The sequence below is a fragment of the Schistocerca nitens genome, chromosome 2, assembly GCF_023898315.1.
Source record: "Schistocerca nitens isolate TAMUIC-IGC-003100 chromosome 2, iqSchNite1.1, whole genome shotgun sequence".
Lineage (NCBI taxonomy): Eukaryota > Metazoa > Arthropoda > Insecta > Orthoptera > Acrididae > Schistocerca > Schistocerca nitens.
The window spans coordinates 206,887,527-206,905,340 of record NC_064615.1 but is presented as its reverse complement, the minus strand read 5'-3'; the positions used below and the strand labels follow the sequence as shown (position 1 = coordinate 206,905,340).

Genomic DNA, 17,814 nt, shown 5'->3' with positions numbered 1-17,814 from the left:
AAAGATTGAAAAGACAGAGTGCGTTAAAGAGGAAATAGGTTTCTTGGGATATAGGATAAGTGAAAAAGGTATTCAGCCTGACCCAGGCAAGCTAGCAGTCATTGAAAAATTTGAGGCTCCCTGAAACAAGAAGCAGTTGAGATCGATGTTCGGTCTTTTCGGCTTCTATAGGCGTTTTGTTAGTGATCAGGCTTTTAATGCGCCCTGTCTTCACCTCCTACTGGAAAAGAATACCCCTTGGGTTTGGACAGCAGAATGTCAACAGGCGTTTGAGGTGCTTAAACAATCTTTAATTAATAGTCCAATTTTGCATCATCCTGATTTTGAAAAACCATTCTGTATGTCTGTTGATGCTAGTGGCTATGGTATAGCTGTGGAGATATTCCAAGTAGAAATAGAGAACGAACAAGAAGTGCACAAGACTATAGCTTTCGCAAGTCGATCTTTACAGGCAGCAGAGAGAAATTATGGCATCTCAGAACTTGAAGCATTGGCAATTGTATTTGGGGTACAGAAGTTTGAGCAGTATCTATTAGGTCACAAGATAATAGTTTACAGTGACCATAAGGCGTTGACCTTTTTAAAGACCTGTAAGTTGAGGAATTCTCGTTTGGTAAGATGGTCATTGTATCTCCAGCAGTTTGACCTTGAGGTTAGATATATTCAAGGGAAAGACAATCTGGTAGCTGATGGGTTATCTAGAAGTGCGGAGCTCTGTGATGACGCGGGAATTACAGCAACAGACCTAAATGAAGTTCGAATGTTTGCCTTGCACGAAGTAAAGGAAGAAAGTGCATTAAAGAGAGTGATTAAGAACTTGAGACGTGAGCAGAATGCAGATGACCAACTGAAATTAGTGAAGAGCTATTTAGGAAATGCGAACTATCCTAAGGTTTCGCAATACTATTGTCTGCATAAAGGTATTCTGTTTAGAAGGAAAAAGGTAGGTGTTTCTGAGTGGGAGCTGTGCTTTCCCTCACAACATGTAGACTTACTAATCGACTATGTACACCTGAGGTATGGGCACTACGGTGCAAAGAAGTGCATTGCAAAATTAAAAGAGAAGGTTGTGTTTGACAACATGTACCGCCGGGTGGCCAAGCGTCTAGCATCTTGTGTAGTGTGCCAGAAAGTCCGTGCTGCTAACACCAGAATACAAGGGGATATGCATTCAGTAGATCCAACTGAAACCCTAGAATTACTGGCTTGTGATTTGTTTGGTCCTCTTCGTGTTTCGAGAGGTGGTTGCACCCATGTTTTTGTTGTTGTGGATGGATTCAGTAAATATGTTAAGCTATACCCAATTAAAAGAGCAAATGCAAAAACATTGGTTGAAAAGTTGTAAAAAGATTTCTTCATGAACGTTGGCGTTCCGAAGAATTTGCTGTCAGACAATGGGCCTCAATTTACTTCTGATAGGTTTAAGGAATGTCTAGATAAGGCCGGAGTGAAACATCTGAAAATATCTGCGTATTTCCCCCAAGGAAATATGAGTGAACGTATTATGAGAGAATTGAATAGGCTTTGCAGGACTTATTGTGCTCGGAAACACTCAAGTTGGGCAGAGCACATTAAGTATTTTGAGAATGTAATTAACAACTTAAGACATGATGCAACTGGTTTTGCACCTTGCGAATTGATGTTTGGTCAAGAACCGCACAATGTGATTGCAGATATGGTAGAATTCCCTATTCTAACGCAAATATCCACAGACGAGAAGAAACTAAAGGCTATGGCAAATATGAGAAAAAGAGCGTTGGAAAGGAAGAAGCGTCATGACGCAAAAGCTGTACCTACTAGCTTTGAAATAGGTCAATTAGTCCTTGTCAAAACCAAAGAAGAATCAAAGAAAGTAAATGCAGAAACAAAGAAATTCATGTTCGTATACCAAGAACCTTTCAGGATCATAGGAAAACCACATGCCAATGCATATAGGCTAGAGTACCCTAAAAGTAAGAAGCTATTAGGTCTCAGGAACGTGATCGACCTAAAGAAATTCATAGGTAGTGAATGAATGCTGTAGGGAGGAGGTTGTTCTGTAACCTCTACACAGTGTGGCAGCTGTGCAGTCCCAGCTGTGTGAGATTTTCTTTCCCATTTCAGGTCTCACTCATTCTTCATATTTCCTGTCCCCAAAAATTTCGACCTCTTCTTTCAAACACAAAATTTTCCGGTATGATTATCAAGCCATGAGTTCTGTAACCATTCTATCCACCGATTAGTGAAAGAAAATACCTAATGTGACAAACCTAATAGTGACAAACAATAGAGAAGTATGACGTAATTAAGATACAAATGTATTTGAGTAACAATGATGTATAGTACCCTGGTAATATAGTAAGTACAAAGTGTTGTTTTATTGGAAATGGTCCCATAATAATATTTTAAAAATATGTATAAATTTATGTACAAGCAGGATCTGAGGTGGTAGTGAAACCTAGTGTATGCATTAGAGCTAACTAAGAAATAGTAAGAGAGAGTGCTTAGTGTTATGAAAAATATGCAGATAAGTTGTAAGAATAAACTCACCTTGTGTAGCAAGGAATGGCAGTGAAATAGAATTGAGCAGTGTTTGTGGTTGAGACGTGAAGGACACGTCCCTGAAGTATTTATAAGGTTGGAGCTGGCCATTATTTTGGTGTAGTGTGTGACAGGACACACCTACACGTATTGAGGTTATGAGTTGGAGGCGTGAATGCGACCATAGGTACCCTTATGTTAGATGAGACAGAGCAGCTCATGGTGTCCTATAGGTTTAAGGAATTTAGCATTACGCTCGTCCATAATTACTTGATGCACTTTAGTGGTAGGTCGAGAGAGACTACCTGTGGTTACAGCGTCCAATCGAGTGGAAATGGATTGCCACGTGAGCAAACTGATCAGCTGCAATACACTAAGATATGAAATAAATGTGCTGTCCTATGCTTTAAATGGTAATGGAGTGAGTGTTAAATAAGTAATACACTAGCAAAGTAAATTGAATAACATACTGACAGACGTGAAACATTATTTTAGCTCAGCATAAATACACTTCAAAGTAAGTACACAATTGCAGATGTGGAACTGCCACAACAGCAGAGGACCAATAAGTGGATTTTGTAGTCAACTAAACGTAGTGGGTTTTGAACACTCAGAACTGTACTATTACCAAAAGTTACTCGCATGTACAAAGAAGCTGAGAAACAACTACTAATCAAATATACTCATACTATCTCTAAGAATAAGGTAATCAAGGATGAATCAGTTAAGTAAATAAAATACAGATTTGTCAGGAATGTACCGAGCATTGGTTCAGTGTTCCGGCCCAGAAATAATAAATTGATGTTAAATAGGATTCATGATTGTATGCCTTGAGCATTAATTTTCTCTAGTACGTGATTAACGGCGTTTTGAGCCAATTGCTTACCGATTTTATGACAATTAAGTAACCATGAGAGTAAAATTGAAAAAGTTCTGTTAACTCTGTTCCAGCAACATATTAAAGGATAAAATGTATATATCCCCATTTCATTGTGACCCACCCTTAGATATTAAGTGAACAGAGTCTGAGGCACTCTTTTTGTTTGTTCTACAGGACAAACCAGATAATGGCAGCCTGGTAGCTGCGTGAAAGCGTGGAGTTACTTGGACACAACTCACAGTGACCCCTCCCCTTTCCCGATGTAATTTAGAGTGATCGAGACGGACGCACACCATAGCAACTTCCCCTCCTCTACCCTTGTGAATGGAAGTGTAGGACGCCAGCCAAAGCGGCTACAACCACGTGTGTAAAAATTATTTGCGAACTTTTCTTTCAGGTTTAGAAAAGACTGCTAAGAGATAATCATCTGTTTATGTATCATGTTATTTTCTCTGAATTTGTGTATGTAAAAATGTATTTAATTGATTTAAGATTTTTGTAATTTTTCATATTGTATGTGTTTGTTGTCTAAGGCAATATGTATGCCAAAGTGTTTCATTGATTTTGCTTAAATTTTGAGTAATAATGTTGCTTAAGAGGCAGTGAACATGCCCGCAATTTAAATAATTAATGTAGGTAATCAGTTTTCTTTAAAGTGTCTATATGTTTACATTTCAATTTCAATTTTCATAGGAAGTTACGCTGTACTCTTGCTTCCCTTTCTGTAATTAAATTTATTTTCATTCATTAACATTCAAAAACAAAAAAACAAAAATTAAGTAGAGGGTGATTTAGGGAAGCAGCCTACTCACGCTGTAGTAAATTCACATCAGTCTTTCTATTGTGTGCCAGCCAGTCTCCTGTAACTCGCTCTGACGTCATAAATGTTGCGCAATACTTTAAAAATCAAGCAAATAACCTAAAACTTTTCTGGCATGTCAGAAGTAATACTAAATTAATATGTGTTAAATATCAGTTCGATAACTTCAGCCATTTTCGAAATTTGGACGTTTTTCTGAAAAAATCATTGGCGCAACAGAAAAGAGCTAGAGACTTCAAAATTTATATTTAGATTCATCTTTCATAATGATTTAATAAAAACAGTACTTTGGATTTCACAAATTAAGATTTTAGTGGAAATTCATGATTTTGTGGTTTTCGTCTCAAAACTGAAGGAAGCAAGATAGATTAAGTAGGCTAATAAATAAGGCTAGGATGTTTAGATTTAAATAGGTTGGAGGTCCGCTATGACTATGAAGATGTGAAAAGTTTCTTTTGAATACCTATAAAATTATAGCGATAGCGGATCTCAAAAGGGCCAGTTCAGAGCTCATCTACTGCGTGCAGTGTAATTTAATTAATTCTCTCGCCCAAAATATTTAACTTAGCCACGTCAAAAATTTATTATCAATACTTACCTGCGTGCTGAATGCACATTTAAATTAAGAGCTTCATCGGACATCAGCAAAAGAAGCTATAATTTATTATGTAACTTGAAGTGGTGCGTTACTAGCCCAGCGGCTAGTCGGGAGAGCCGATTTGATCAGGCGTTCCCTTAGCCGTCCGCACCGCGGCTTTATATATAAGAACGCTGCGCGAGGAAGCAAGGCCCCAGTTCTCTCCAGACGCTGAATAACACGCCATCTGTGTCGGGAGTCGCGTCGCATCGGTATCACTGCTACAAACAGCCTCGGGTGCCGTATTAAGTTACTCGAGATGCGCGTAACCATGAAATCATTTCAAGTGAAGTGTTAATTCTGGGATGACTTTCATTATCTAGCTTCAGTTTGCGTACTGTCGTATTTTCACTGCCGTCGCGGGACAGACATTCTACCAATTATTTAGCGTGGCGTTTGATGAAGTATTCTCATCAAATTATGGCGAGCATTCTTTTTAACATTTCTACATCTACATCTACATCTATACTCCGCGAGCCACCTTACGGTGTGTGGCGGAGGGTACTTATTGTACCACTATCTGATCCCCCCTTCCCTGTTCCATTCACGAATTGTGCGTGGGAAGAACGACTGCTTGTAAGTCTCCGTATTTGCTCTAATTTCTCGGATCTTTTCGTTGTGATCATTACGCGAGATATATGTGGGCGGTAGTAATATGTTGCCCATCTCTTCCCGGAATGTGCTCTCTCGTAATTTCGATAATAAACCTCTCCGTATTGCGTAACGCCTTTCTTGAAGTGTCTGCCACTGGAGCTTGTTCAGCATCTCCGTAACGCTCTCGCGCTGACTAAATGTCCCCATGACGAATCGCGCTGCTTTTCGCTGGATCATGTCTATCTCTTCTATTAATCCAACCTGGTAAGGGTCCCATACTGATGAGCAATACTCAAGAATCGGACGAACAAGCGTTTTGTAAGCTACTTCTTTCGTCGATGAGTCACATTTTCTTAGAATTCTTCCTATGAATCTCAACCTGGCGCCTGCTTTTCCCACTATTTGTTTTATGTGATCATTCCACTTCAGATCGCTCCGGATAGTAACTCCTAAGTATTTTACGGTCGTTACCGCTTCCAATGATTTACCACCTATGGCATAATCGTACTGGAATGGATTTCTGCCCCTATGTATGCGCATTATATTACATTTATCTACATTTAGAGAAAGCTGCCAGCTGTCGCACCATTCATTAATCCTCTGCAGGTCTTCCTGGAGTACGTACGAGTCTTCTGATGTTGCTACTTTCTTGTAGACAACCGTGTCATCTGCAAATAGCCTCACGGAGCTACCGATGTTGTCAACTAAGTCATTTATGTATATTGTAAACAATAAAGGTCCTATCACGCTTCCTTGCGGTACTCCCGAAATTACCTCTACATCTGCAGATTTTGAACCGTTAAGAATGACATGTTGTGTTCTTTCTTCTAGGAAATCCTGAATCCAATCACAAACCTGGTCCGATATTCCGTAAGCACGTATTTTTTTCACTAAACGTAAGTGCGGAACCGTATCAAATGCCTTCCTGAAGTCCAGGAATACGGCATCAATCTGCTCGCCAGTGTCTACGGCACTGTGAATTTCTTGGGCAAATAGGGCGAGCTGGGTTTCACATGATCTCTGTTTGCGGAATCCATGTTGGTTATGATGAAGGAGATTTGTATTATCTAAGAACGTCATAATACGAGAACACAAAACATGTTCCATTATTCTACAACAGATTGACGTAAGTGAAATAGGCCTATAATTATTCGCATCTGATTTATGACCCTTCTTGAAAATGGGAACGACCTGTGCTTTCTTCCAGTCGCTAGGTACTTTACGTTCTTCCAGAGATCTACGATAAATTGCTGATAGAAAGGGGGCAAGTTCTTTAGCATAATCACTGTAGAATCTTAAGGGTATCTCGTCTGGTCCGGATGCTTTTCCGCTACTAAGTGATAGCAGTTGTTTTTCAATTCCGATATCGTTTATTTCAATATTTTCCATTTTGGCGTCCGTGCGACGGCTGAAGTCAGGGACCGTGTTACGATTTTCCGCAGTGAAGCAGTTTCGGAACACTGAATTCAGTATTTCTGCCTTTCTTCGGTCGTCCTCTGTTTCGGTGCCATCGTGGTCAACGAGTGACTGAATAGGGGATTTAGATCCGCTTACCGATTTTACATATGACCAAAACTTTTTAGGGTTCTTGTTTAGATTGTTTGCCAATGTTTTATGTTCGAATTCGTTGAATGCTTCTCTCATTGCTCTCTTTACGCTCTTTTTCGCTTCGTTCAGCTTTTCCTTATCAGCTATGATTCGACTACTCTTAAACCTATGGTGAAGCTTTCTTTGTTTCCGTAGTACCTTTCGTACATGATTGTTATACCACGGTGGATCTTTCCCCTCGCTTTGGACCTTAGTCGGTACGAACTTATCTAAGGCGTACTGGACGATGTTTCTGAATTTTTTCCATTTTTGTTCCACATCCTCTTCCTCAGAAATGAACGTTTGATGGTGGTCACTCAGATATTCTGCGATTTGTGCCCTATCACTCTTGTTAAGCAAATAGATTTTCCTTCCTTTCTTGGCATTTCTTATTACACTTGTAGTCATTGATGCAACCACTGACTTATGATCACTGATACCCTCTTCTACATTCACGGAGTCGAAAAGTTCCGGTCTATTTGTTGCTATGAGGTCTAAAACGTTAGCTTCACGAGTTGGTTCTCTAACTATCTGCTCGAAGTAATTCTCGGACAAGGCAGTCAGGATAATGTCACAAGAGTCTCTGTCCCTGGCTCCAGTTCTGATTGTGTGACTATCCCATTCTATACCTGGTAGATTGAAGTCTCCCCCTATTACAATAGTATGATCACGAAACTTCTTCACGACGTTCTGCAGGTTCTCTCTGAGGCGCTCAACTACTACGGTTGCTGATGCAGGTGGCCTATAGAAGCATCCGACTATCATATCTGACCCACCTTTGATACTTAACTTAACCCAGATTATTTCACATTCGCATTCGCTAATAACTTCACTGGATATTATTGAATTCTTTACTGCTATAAATACTCCTCCACCATTGGCGTTTATCCTATCCTTGCGGTATATATTCCATTCTGTGTCTAGGATTTCGTTACTGTTCACTTCCGGTTTTAACCAACTTTCCGTTCCTAATACTATATGCGCACTATTTCCTTCAATAAGAGATACTAATTCAGGAACCTTGCCCTGGATACTCCTGCAGTTTACCAATATTACGTTAACTTTTCCTGTTTTTGGTCTCTGAGGACGGACGTTCTTTATCAACGATGATAATTTTCTCTCTGGTAAGCCGTCAGGTATTTTATCGTTTCGCCCAAGGGGGGGTCCCTCTAACCTAAAAAACCCCCGTGTGCACGCCACACGTACTCTGCTACCCTAGTAGCTGCTTCCGGTGTGTAGTGCACGCCTGACCTGTCTAGGGGGGCCCTACAGTTCTCCACCCAATAACGGAGGTCGATGAATTTGCAACCATTATAGTCGCAGAGTCGTCTGAGCCTCTGGTTTAGACCCTCCACACGGCTCCAAACCAGAGGACCGCGATCGACTCTGGGCACTATGCTGCAGATATTAAGCTCAGCTTGCACTCCGCGTGCGATGCTGGTTGTCTTCACCAAATCAGCCAGCCGCCGGAAGGAACCAAGGATGGCCTCAGAACCCAAGCGGCAGGCGTCATTCGTTCCGACATGTGCTACTATCTGCAGCCGGTCACACCCAGTGCGTTCAATAGCTGCCGGAAGGGCCTCCTCCACATTACGGACGAGACCCCCCGGCAAGCACACCGAGTGCACACTGGCATTCTTCCCCGACCTACCCGCTATTTTCCTGAGGGGCTCCATAACCCGCCTAACGTTGGAGCTCCCTATAACTAATAGGCCCGCCCTCTGTGACTGTCGGGACCTTGCCGGAGAATCGGCCACTGGCCCAACAGGCGAGGCATCCTGTGGTGGCTCGGAAACGATGTCATCACCACTAGGAAGCACCCCGTACCTGTTGGAAAGGGGTAAGGCAGCCGCCACGCGGCCAGATCCCACCTTCGCCTTTCGGCCAGGCACACGCGAGCCCACCACTGTCCGCCATTCACCCTGGAGTGATGGCTGACCGGTAAGATGCTCACTGCCGGAAGACGCAGCGACATCAGGGGTTCCATGTGATTCCAAGGCCACCGAAGTAGGCATAGGTCTCACAATTCGGACATTTATAGTTGCATCAGCGCATTAGACTCTGAACTGCTCTGTTAGTTAGGTTGTAGGGATACTTGTGTTTTTTATCAGTGACTTTCAGAATATACTCAACTATTTTGGAATATCGTTTTGATTATAAATCCCGGACAATCTCCTAATTCCTCAGAGCTATAAGCTGCAGCTATAATTGTATTCTCAGATGAAGTGGGCACTAGGAATTCTAATTACAGGCTTCACGTTTTGTTAAATCACTTTCTGGATGCTAAAAATGAATTAGAGAGCCAGTGTTGAGAACGGTGAAAGATAGCATAAATAAAATTCTAAATAATAGGAACTGGATTTTACATTCAAACATTTATACAGCAATCATTATTTTTCCTAAATTCTATCCGCCGCCCCGCATGTGGTCTTACACCCCTTGTTGTTTTGCGCGGCATTATCACAGCACAGGCCTATAGTGATGTTTTAAGCACTTTCTTACTTCTCACTGTTGAAGAGCAATTCGGAGATGGGAACTGCATCTTTCAACACGCTCGAGCACCTGTTTATAGTGCACGGCCTGTGGCGGAGTGGTTACTCGACAATAACATTCCCATAATGGACTGGTCTGCACGGAATCCTGACCTGAATCCTATAGAACACCTTTGAGATGTTTTGGAACGCCAACTTCGTGCCAGGCCTCACCGACGACATCGATACCTCTCCTCAGTCCAGCACTCCGTGAAGAATGCACTGCCATTCCCCAATAAACCTTCCAGCACCTGATTGAATGTATGCCTGCGGGAGTGGGAGCTGTCATCAGAGCGAAGGGTGGGCCAACACCATACTGAATTCCAGCATTACCGATGGAGGGTGCCACAAACTTCTAAGTCATTATTCAGCCAGGTGTTCGAATACGTTCGATCACATAGCGTAGTTACCCTACCATCCGCTTGGTCAGCCAGTGGTCAAACTCTACCTGATGGCTGTAGAAACCAGATAATGCATTCGTTCCTCATAGGTTTCCCATCCTGCCTCTACCGTGACCGACGCAAATGACCTTTTTGAGGAAGAAGGAGCCGTTCAAATTTTCAGTGAAAAGAAGCTACCGTACTAGAAAAGTTGCTGAATTCTCTCATGATTCCAGAAGCTTGCTGTGCCGTATGTGTAGGAATGTGAGTATAGTTCTCTATACCCTCCGTTTTTTCTTTGAGTGGGGAACCTTTACGCAAAGCTATAATATTTAAAAATAAAGTACTCCAGAATTTTGGTTATGAAGGAGGGATAAATTTTAGTTATTTGACGTCACACGAGTGCCCCCGTACACGTCTCGGCTTGAGTCGTGTCTTCACAGTTAGAGGAAGTATTAAGTCTTTTATGTGCTCTTGGTCGGTACTGAATTGTTTCTTCAGCGGAAACCTTCAAGTAACTGTACCTCTGTAAATGCGGAAACTCGAATGTACACACAGTCCTGTCACATTAATGTGACCTCTGTCTATCGACGGCAAGTGCAAAAAACACAAACGAGCGATTTATCTGACGTCCAAAACGACATGATCATTGGCTTTTGGGTGCAAGGTGGAAGCATTTCCGAAACGGCTAAGTTTGTAAACTGTTCGGTACCGTCGTGCACAACGTATACCGTTGATTGTACAACAGCGCTACTCACTACGGGCCATATCAGGTGCCTGGTTCATGCACATATGCTGACTGCTGTTCATGAGCGAGGTAGGCCGGAATTTGCAGGCCAATACTGCGAATGGACGTCCACAGAGTGGTGATAGCTGGACCTTCCACATCAAAGATGGCCACTGGCCAGAACGGCGTGAAACGTCTGGAAACAAGCACCCTGCAACAATGGTCGGAAGGGTTCAGGTTACGGGACGGAGCGTTATGGCTTGAAACAATGTTTCGTGACATTCCCTCAGTACTCTGGTCATTATGGAACGCCCAGTGGATCAACCCAAATCGGCATCTGTCCTTGGGGATCATGTCCACCCCTACGTGCAGTTCGTTTTTCCTCGGTACAGTAGCACCTACCAGCAGGACAATGCAACATGTCACACAGCTCGCAATGTATGAGCGTGGTTCGGAGAGCATCAGGATGAGTTTGCCGTATTCCACTGGCCATTAAACTATCGGACTTAATCTTTAACATAATGCAGCGCGGCAGCAACCGTATATGTATAGAAAATAAACAATTTTTTCAGCCCTCAGTTGCAAGGTAATTTTTACTCGTTTACCTAGGTTTCGATTCCAGTAATGGAATCTTCTTCAGAACAAAAATTAAATTATTTTGAGAGCAAACACTGGCCATGTCACAGATTAAAAATTAAAACAATAAAGACGCATAATCATAAGATTATGTCTGTCAAAATTAAAAACATTAAGGCGAACGTAGACGAAGCTACGCCGGCCAGAAATAAGGACCACATGTGAGCGGCACGGAAATTTTGACAGACATAATCTTATGATTATGCGTCTTTATTGTTTTAATTTTTAATCTGTGACATGGCCAGTGTTTGGCTCTGAAAATAATTTAATTTTTTGTTCTGAAGAAGATTCCATTACTGGAATCGAAACCTAGGTAAACGAGTAAAAATTACCTTGCAACTGAAGGCTGAAAAAATTGTTTATTTTCTATCGGACTTAAACCTAATCGAGAATCTATGGGACCACCTCAACTGGGAAACCTAGCGTAGGAGGTCGGCACTGGAGTCGGCATGGCTCCACATCCCTGTAGGGACCTTCCAGATCCCCAGTGATTCTTTTCACGTACGTCTCGCAGCGGTTCTCACTGCAAAATGTAGTTATTCAGGCTTTTGACCGCTGGTCACGTTAATGTGATGGGATAGTATATATCAGCTCCTTTACAAAAAGCGAATTCAGAGGGGATTGTGATCTTCTTTTAGTCGAAACCTCCAGTCACATACATAACCTCAAATTCCGCTCCTACCGTAAAAAGCAATAAGTAATTGCAGCGCACTTGCGTAACTTTATGACTAGGTGAAAATATTGTAACCTCTGGAGATTTAGTTATTTGAAACTGTAAAAATATATTACGTTTAATACTTACGTTTTTGTACGTTAGGTATCCCACCATAGCAGCTGATATGACACCGGGTGTCACACAGATTGTATTTGCGATGCCCATTAGGATCCCTGAAAGCAAACTCAATGTCTTTAATGGTTCCATGTAGGACAAACTGACAGTGAAAGACATATCTGTAGGGGAAGGTGGAGTAATATGGCCCCTATAAAGGGAACTGACTTTTCTATTAACAGAAGTTGCCACTTACATATTTTGGATTTACATATTATAACACTGAATATTTACAAGTAAAAAACTGCATATTGAATAGAACCTATACACATTTTCCTGGGATCTTACATAGTGGCCAGTTTCTTCCATCCAAACGGAGAAAAGTGGCCGTTGCGGACATACACTACTGGCCATTAAAACTGCTACACCAAGAACAAATGCAGATGATAAACGGGTATTCATTGCTACATTTTCACGCAATTTTGGTGCATAGATCCTGAGAAATCAGTACCCAGAACAACCACCTCCGGCCGTAATAACGGCCTTCATACGCCTGGGCATTGAGTCAAACACAGCTTGGATGGCGTGTACAGGTACAGCTGCCCGTGCAGCTTCAACACGATACCACAGGTCATCAAGAGTAGTGACTGGCGTATTGTGACGAGCCAGTTGCTCGGCCACCATTGACCAGACGTTTTCAATTTTCTGTATCCTGCTGAAATGAAGGGTTTCGCAGGGATCGAATTAAGGGTAGAGCCACGGGTCGTAACACATCTGAAATGTAACGTCCAAGTTCAAAGTGCCGGCAATGCAAACAAGAGGTGACCGAGAAGTGTAACCAATGGCATCCCATACCATCACGCCGGATGATACGCCATTATGGCGATGACGAATACACGCTTCCAATGTGCGTTCACCACGATGACGCCAAACACGGATGCGACCATCATGATGCTGTAAACATAACCTGCATTCATCCGAAAAAATGACGTTATGCCATTCGTGCACCTAGGTTCGTCTTTGAGTACACCATCGGAGGCGCTCCTGTCTGTGATGCAGCGTCAAGGGTAACCGCAGCCATGGTCTCCGAGCTGATAGTCCATGCTGCTGCAAACGTCGTCGAACTGTTCGTGCTAATAGGTGTTGTCTTGCAAACGTCTCAATCTGTTGACTCAGGGATCGAGACGTGTCTGCACGATCCGTTACAGCCATGTGGATAAGATGCCTGTCATCTCGACTGCTAGAGATACGAGGCCGTTGGGATCCAGCACGGCGTTCCTTATTATCCTCCTGAAGCCATATTCTGCTAACAGTCATTGGATCTCGACCAACGCGAGCAGCAATGTCGCGATATGATAAACCGCAATCGCGATAGGCTACAATACGACCTTTATCAAAGTCGGAAACGTGTTGGTACGCATTTCTCCTACTTACACGAGGCATCATAACAACGTTTCACCAGGCAACGCCGGTCAACTGCTGTTTGTCTATGAGAAATCGGTTGGAAACTTTCCTCATGTCGGCACGTTGTAGGTGTCGCCACCGGCGCCAACCTTGTGTGAATGCTCTGAAAAGCTAATCATTTGCATATCACAGCATCTTCTTCCTGTCGGTTAAATTTCGCGTCTGTAGCACGTCAGCTTCGTGGTGCAGCAATTTTAATGATCACTAGTGTACATACTCCAGAAGTGGACAACAGCCTTAATTCGACCGAAGTAACGCCACCGGCTTCGCGTCTTTCTTTAAGTGCCAACATTTTGCTATTCTTGGACTCAACTGTTAATTGTTTCATCCACATTATTAATATAATGAGATGGATGAAAGTGTTTTCGTGAACTAGTTTAAGGGCACTAATAACTCGCCTACATTGGCCTTTCTAAAAGCTTGAGGTACGCTTCCTAAAACTAATATTAGGATATTGTCTTTATCTGCTACCTCATATTGTTTGGTAATAAGCTGCGATATTTTGTTTCACTCTGCCAACCGGTTCCATGGATCGTTTAGCGCAAGCCCATAAAATCCTTTCTTTTTCATTTCAGAAACGTAATAAAGGATTTCTTGTTCTATGATGAACGTACTTTAGAAGCTTCCCATAAACGTTTTACCACCTACTGCACCTCTGTTTTTTCCTATAGCTCTTCTTTTCAGCGTATTACGTCAAACACGAAATTGATTTTCTGCTGTGGAAGACGTCATCTTTCGTTGCCGCCTGTCGCATTTTCCATCGTAACAGGATCCCGCGTTTGTTGCTCTGATTTATGGATGTATTTTCTGGTCATATTGATGCTCTAGTATATAGAAGAATGCCATATGGCTGGAACATACCATTTACAATCGGACTTTTGTATTAGGTCAAGTATGAGAGAACAGAGATCGTTTTATATAAGATTAGTTGATTGACTGAACATAGTAAAAAGTGGACGTAATGAAGGATGATTCTTCGTATGTAAAAGAATTTGGAAGTCGATCCCTAGTACTGCATGCGATATATATGTAAATAACTATCTCTTTAATCACAAATGAACTGTTGGGAAAAGTGACTAAGGTGTTGTTTAAACATTAATATTGCAGAAATGAATTACTCTACATTTAAGTGAAGTATGAAGAATAAGATAAATGACTTACCTGACATCACAGGACCGAAAATCACAAAAAGATTTTATTAAGAGTAGTGAACAAATTTCTTCTGTCAGAATCACTGGCAACAATGACAGTGTGTATTAGAAATAATGTGACCACTTATTACAAGACAATAGCGCTCTTCAGGGCAAAGAACGTTGAATGATTACTTTACCCCACCTTACCCTATATATTATAAATTAAATTCCCAAGGTGCCGTTTTCTGTCTGTATGGTATAGCTAATCCAAAGAACTACTTGAGCATTTGATATGGGTTTCACTAACAGATAGAATAATTCATGAGGAAGGTTTCTTCATATAATTTTTTGTTTACAGCGATGCGCAGCATGTATCATACCATGTATTTTAATCTGTTCCACATGTAATTGACGTTTGTAGTGCAATTTCGTGATAATGATGGGAGCTACAAGCTGATCAGCTGAGACAGGCTGTCAGCCTCTTCAAGTCAGCTAGCAAGGACGCGGTATCTGGCGGGCAAAGCAGTAACCAGCTGCCGCAGCTTGACTATTATCTGTAAATTTAATGCGGTGACAAAAGTCATGGGATACCCCCTAATATCGTGAGCTTCAACCGTTCACTGTTTCCATTTTGCTTCTCTTTTCACAATTTAGTACACCTTCTTCCTGTTTTCAAGCTTCATCTGTAGACCATTTTACCCCTAAAGCTGAGGGGGATACGATGGGGAATTTCACGTGTCAGACGGGTTGTAACACCAGACAGATGCAGCGAATTGCAAGGAGCGGCAGTTTGTCCTCAGTAAATAAATCTAACGTATTGAACGTAGATAGGCTGAGGATGCTATTGTCAATAAACCACTGGAAACAGTAACAACTGTAAAATATCTGTTAGCAACCGACTGCAGTAACACAAGAAAACAAGCTGTAGACAAAGCAGAAGGCAGGAAGAGATCCATTGGACGAATCCTATGGACATAAAGCTTATCCACAAATGGAGTGTCATTCAAAACATTCATTCCTACCATTTATTAGTGGTCGACGCTATCTCTTCTAACCGCTCAGCGTGTACCATTGGTTGCTCACGCTCTACTCTACCAGTCATGCTACCTGCAATACACCAAGGTATTATGTAAAACCTACCAGTCAGGTGCAGCCAACAATTGTGAATACAGTTTTGTGTGATTGTTCATAGCGAGAGCTTACTGAGCAAATGAGACATCACATAATTGTATCTTGAAACACTCTTCCACTGGTCGGTGTTTGTATACAAAATCTGGATCCGCCAAAATGCAGAATACTTTTGTTATTTGTTTATTTCCTAAACTACCGGGTGATCAAAAAGTCAGTATAAATTTGAAAACAGAATAAATCACGGGATAATGTAGATAGAGAGGTACAAATTGACACACATGCTTGGAATGACATGGGGTTTTATTAGAAACCCAAAAAAATACAAAAGTTCAAAAATGTCCGACAGATGGCGCTTCATCTGATCAGAATAGCAATAATTAGCATAACAAAGTAGACAAAGCAAAGATGATGTTCTTTACAGGATGTGCTCAATATGTCCACCATCATTCCTCAACAATAGCTGTAGTCGAGGAATAACGTTGTGAACAGCACTATAAAGCATGTCCGGAGTTTATGGTGAGGCATTGGCGTCGGATGTTGTATTTCAGCATCCCTAGAGATGTCGGTCGATCACAATACACTTGCGACTTCAGGTAACCCCAAAGCCAATAATCGCAACGGACTGAGGTCTGACGACCTGGGAGGCCAAGCATGACGAAAGTGGTGGCTGAGCACACGATTATCACAAAACGACGCGCGCAAGAGATCTTTCACGCGTCTAGCAATATGGGGTGCAGCGCCATCCTGCATAAACATCGTACGTTCCAGCAGGTGTTTATCAGCCAGGCTGGGGATGAAGCGATTCTGTAACATATCGGCGTACCTCTCACCCGTCACGGTAGCAGTTACAAAACCAGAATCACGCATTTCCTCGAAGAAAAAAGGCCCGATAACGGTAGATGTGGTAAATCCAACCCATACCGTGACTTTCTCGGCGTGCAATGGAGTTTACACGACATTTCTAGGACTTTCGGTAGCCCAAATTCTGCAGTTGTGGGCGTTGACAGACCCTCGGAGCGTGAAATGAGCTTCGTCGGTCCACAACACGTTACTCAACCAATCGTCATCTTGCGCCATCTTTTGAAACACCCACATCGCAAATGCCCTCCACTTCACTAAATCGCCAGGTAACAGTTCATGATGACGATGGATTTTGTACGGATAGCATCGGAGGGCACGCCTCAGTGCCAACCAAACAGCAGTGTGTGGAATGCCGGTGCGACGTGCGACTGCACGAGCGCTGACTTCCCCGTGCATAGACGAACCCGCTACAGTCTTCATTTCTTCCTGAACTGTCTCAGCAGCATTACGCCTTGTGCTCGGTCGGCCACTACGGGGTCTATCGTCTAAACAACCCGTGGCTTCGGACTTCTAAATCATTCTCGCCACAGCTGCAATTGTCAACGGACCTTTACCCGTTTGAATCCCCTTCCTATGGCGATAGGATCGTAACGCTCAATTAGCACATTCCCCATTCTGATAATACAGCTTCACTAAAAGCGCCTTTTCAGGTAACGTCAACATGCTGCGACTGCTGGTGCATCTGATTCTCTCTCTCATTACAGCTCCATTTATACACGATTGTCATGCGCAGTCACTGACGTTTTACTGTCCAGCGCCATCTGTTGGACATTTTGTGAACTTTGTTTTTTTCGGTTGTAATAAAACCCCATGTCATTCCAAGCATGTGTGCCAATTTTTACCTCTCGATCTACATTATTCCGTGGTTTATTAAGTTTTCAAATTTATACTGACTTTTTGATCACCCGGTAGTTTGATTCTAAAACTTGTAGATGTAGCATATTTATAAAACATTGTAAAACATTACTACATATGTACTGTATGGTTTAAATTATTGTTTTCGCGAACAACAAGATGGCGTAATGTTTTGGATTACGAACAAGGTGTGAAAATTATGTTTTTTGTATCAAAAAGTAGGTGCAAGCCATCCAATGAACGTGAGTCACGACAGACTACGTAACAACCTAGTACACACCACAATTGT

The 17,814-nt window shown here is 42.2% G+C and overlaps 1 protein-coding gene across 1 annotated transcript in view; it reads right to left on the bottom strand.

Moving 5' to 3' along the window:
- Nucleotides 1–17,814, bottom strand: part of LOC126234927 (sialin-like) — a 191,376-nt gene that overhangs the window by 25,197 nt on the left and 148,365 nt on the right. Inside the window, exon 9 of the mRNA XM_049943667.1 lies at nt 12,115–12,200. Within this exon, the coding sequence (XP_049799624.1) occupies nt 12,115–12,200 (86 nt within the window). The remainder of the gene's footprint in view (nt 1–12,114; nt 12,201–17,814) is intronic.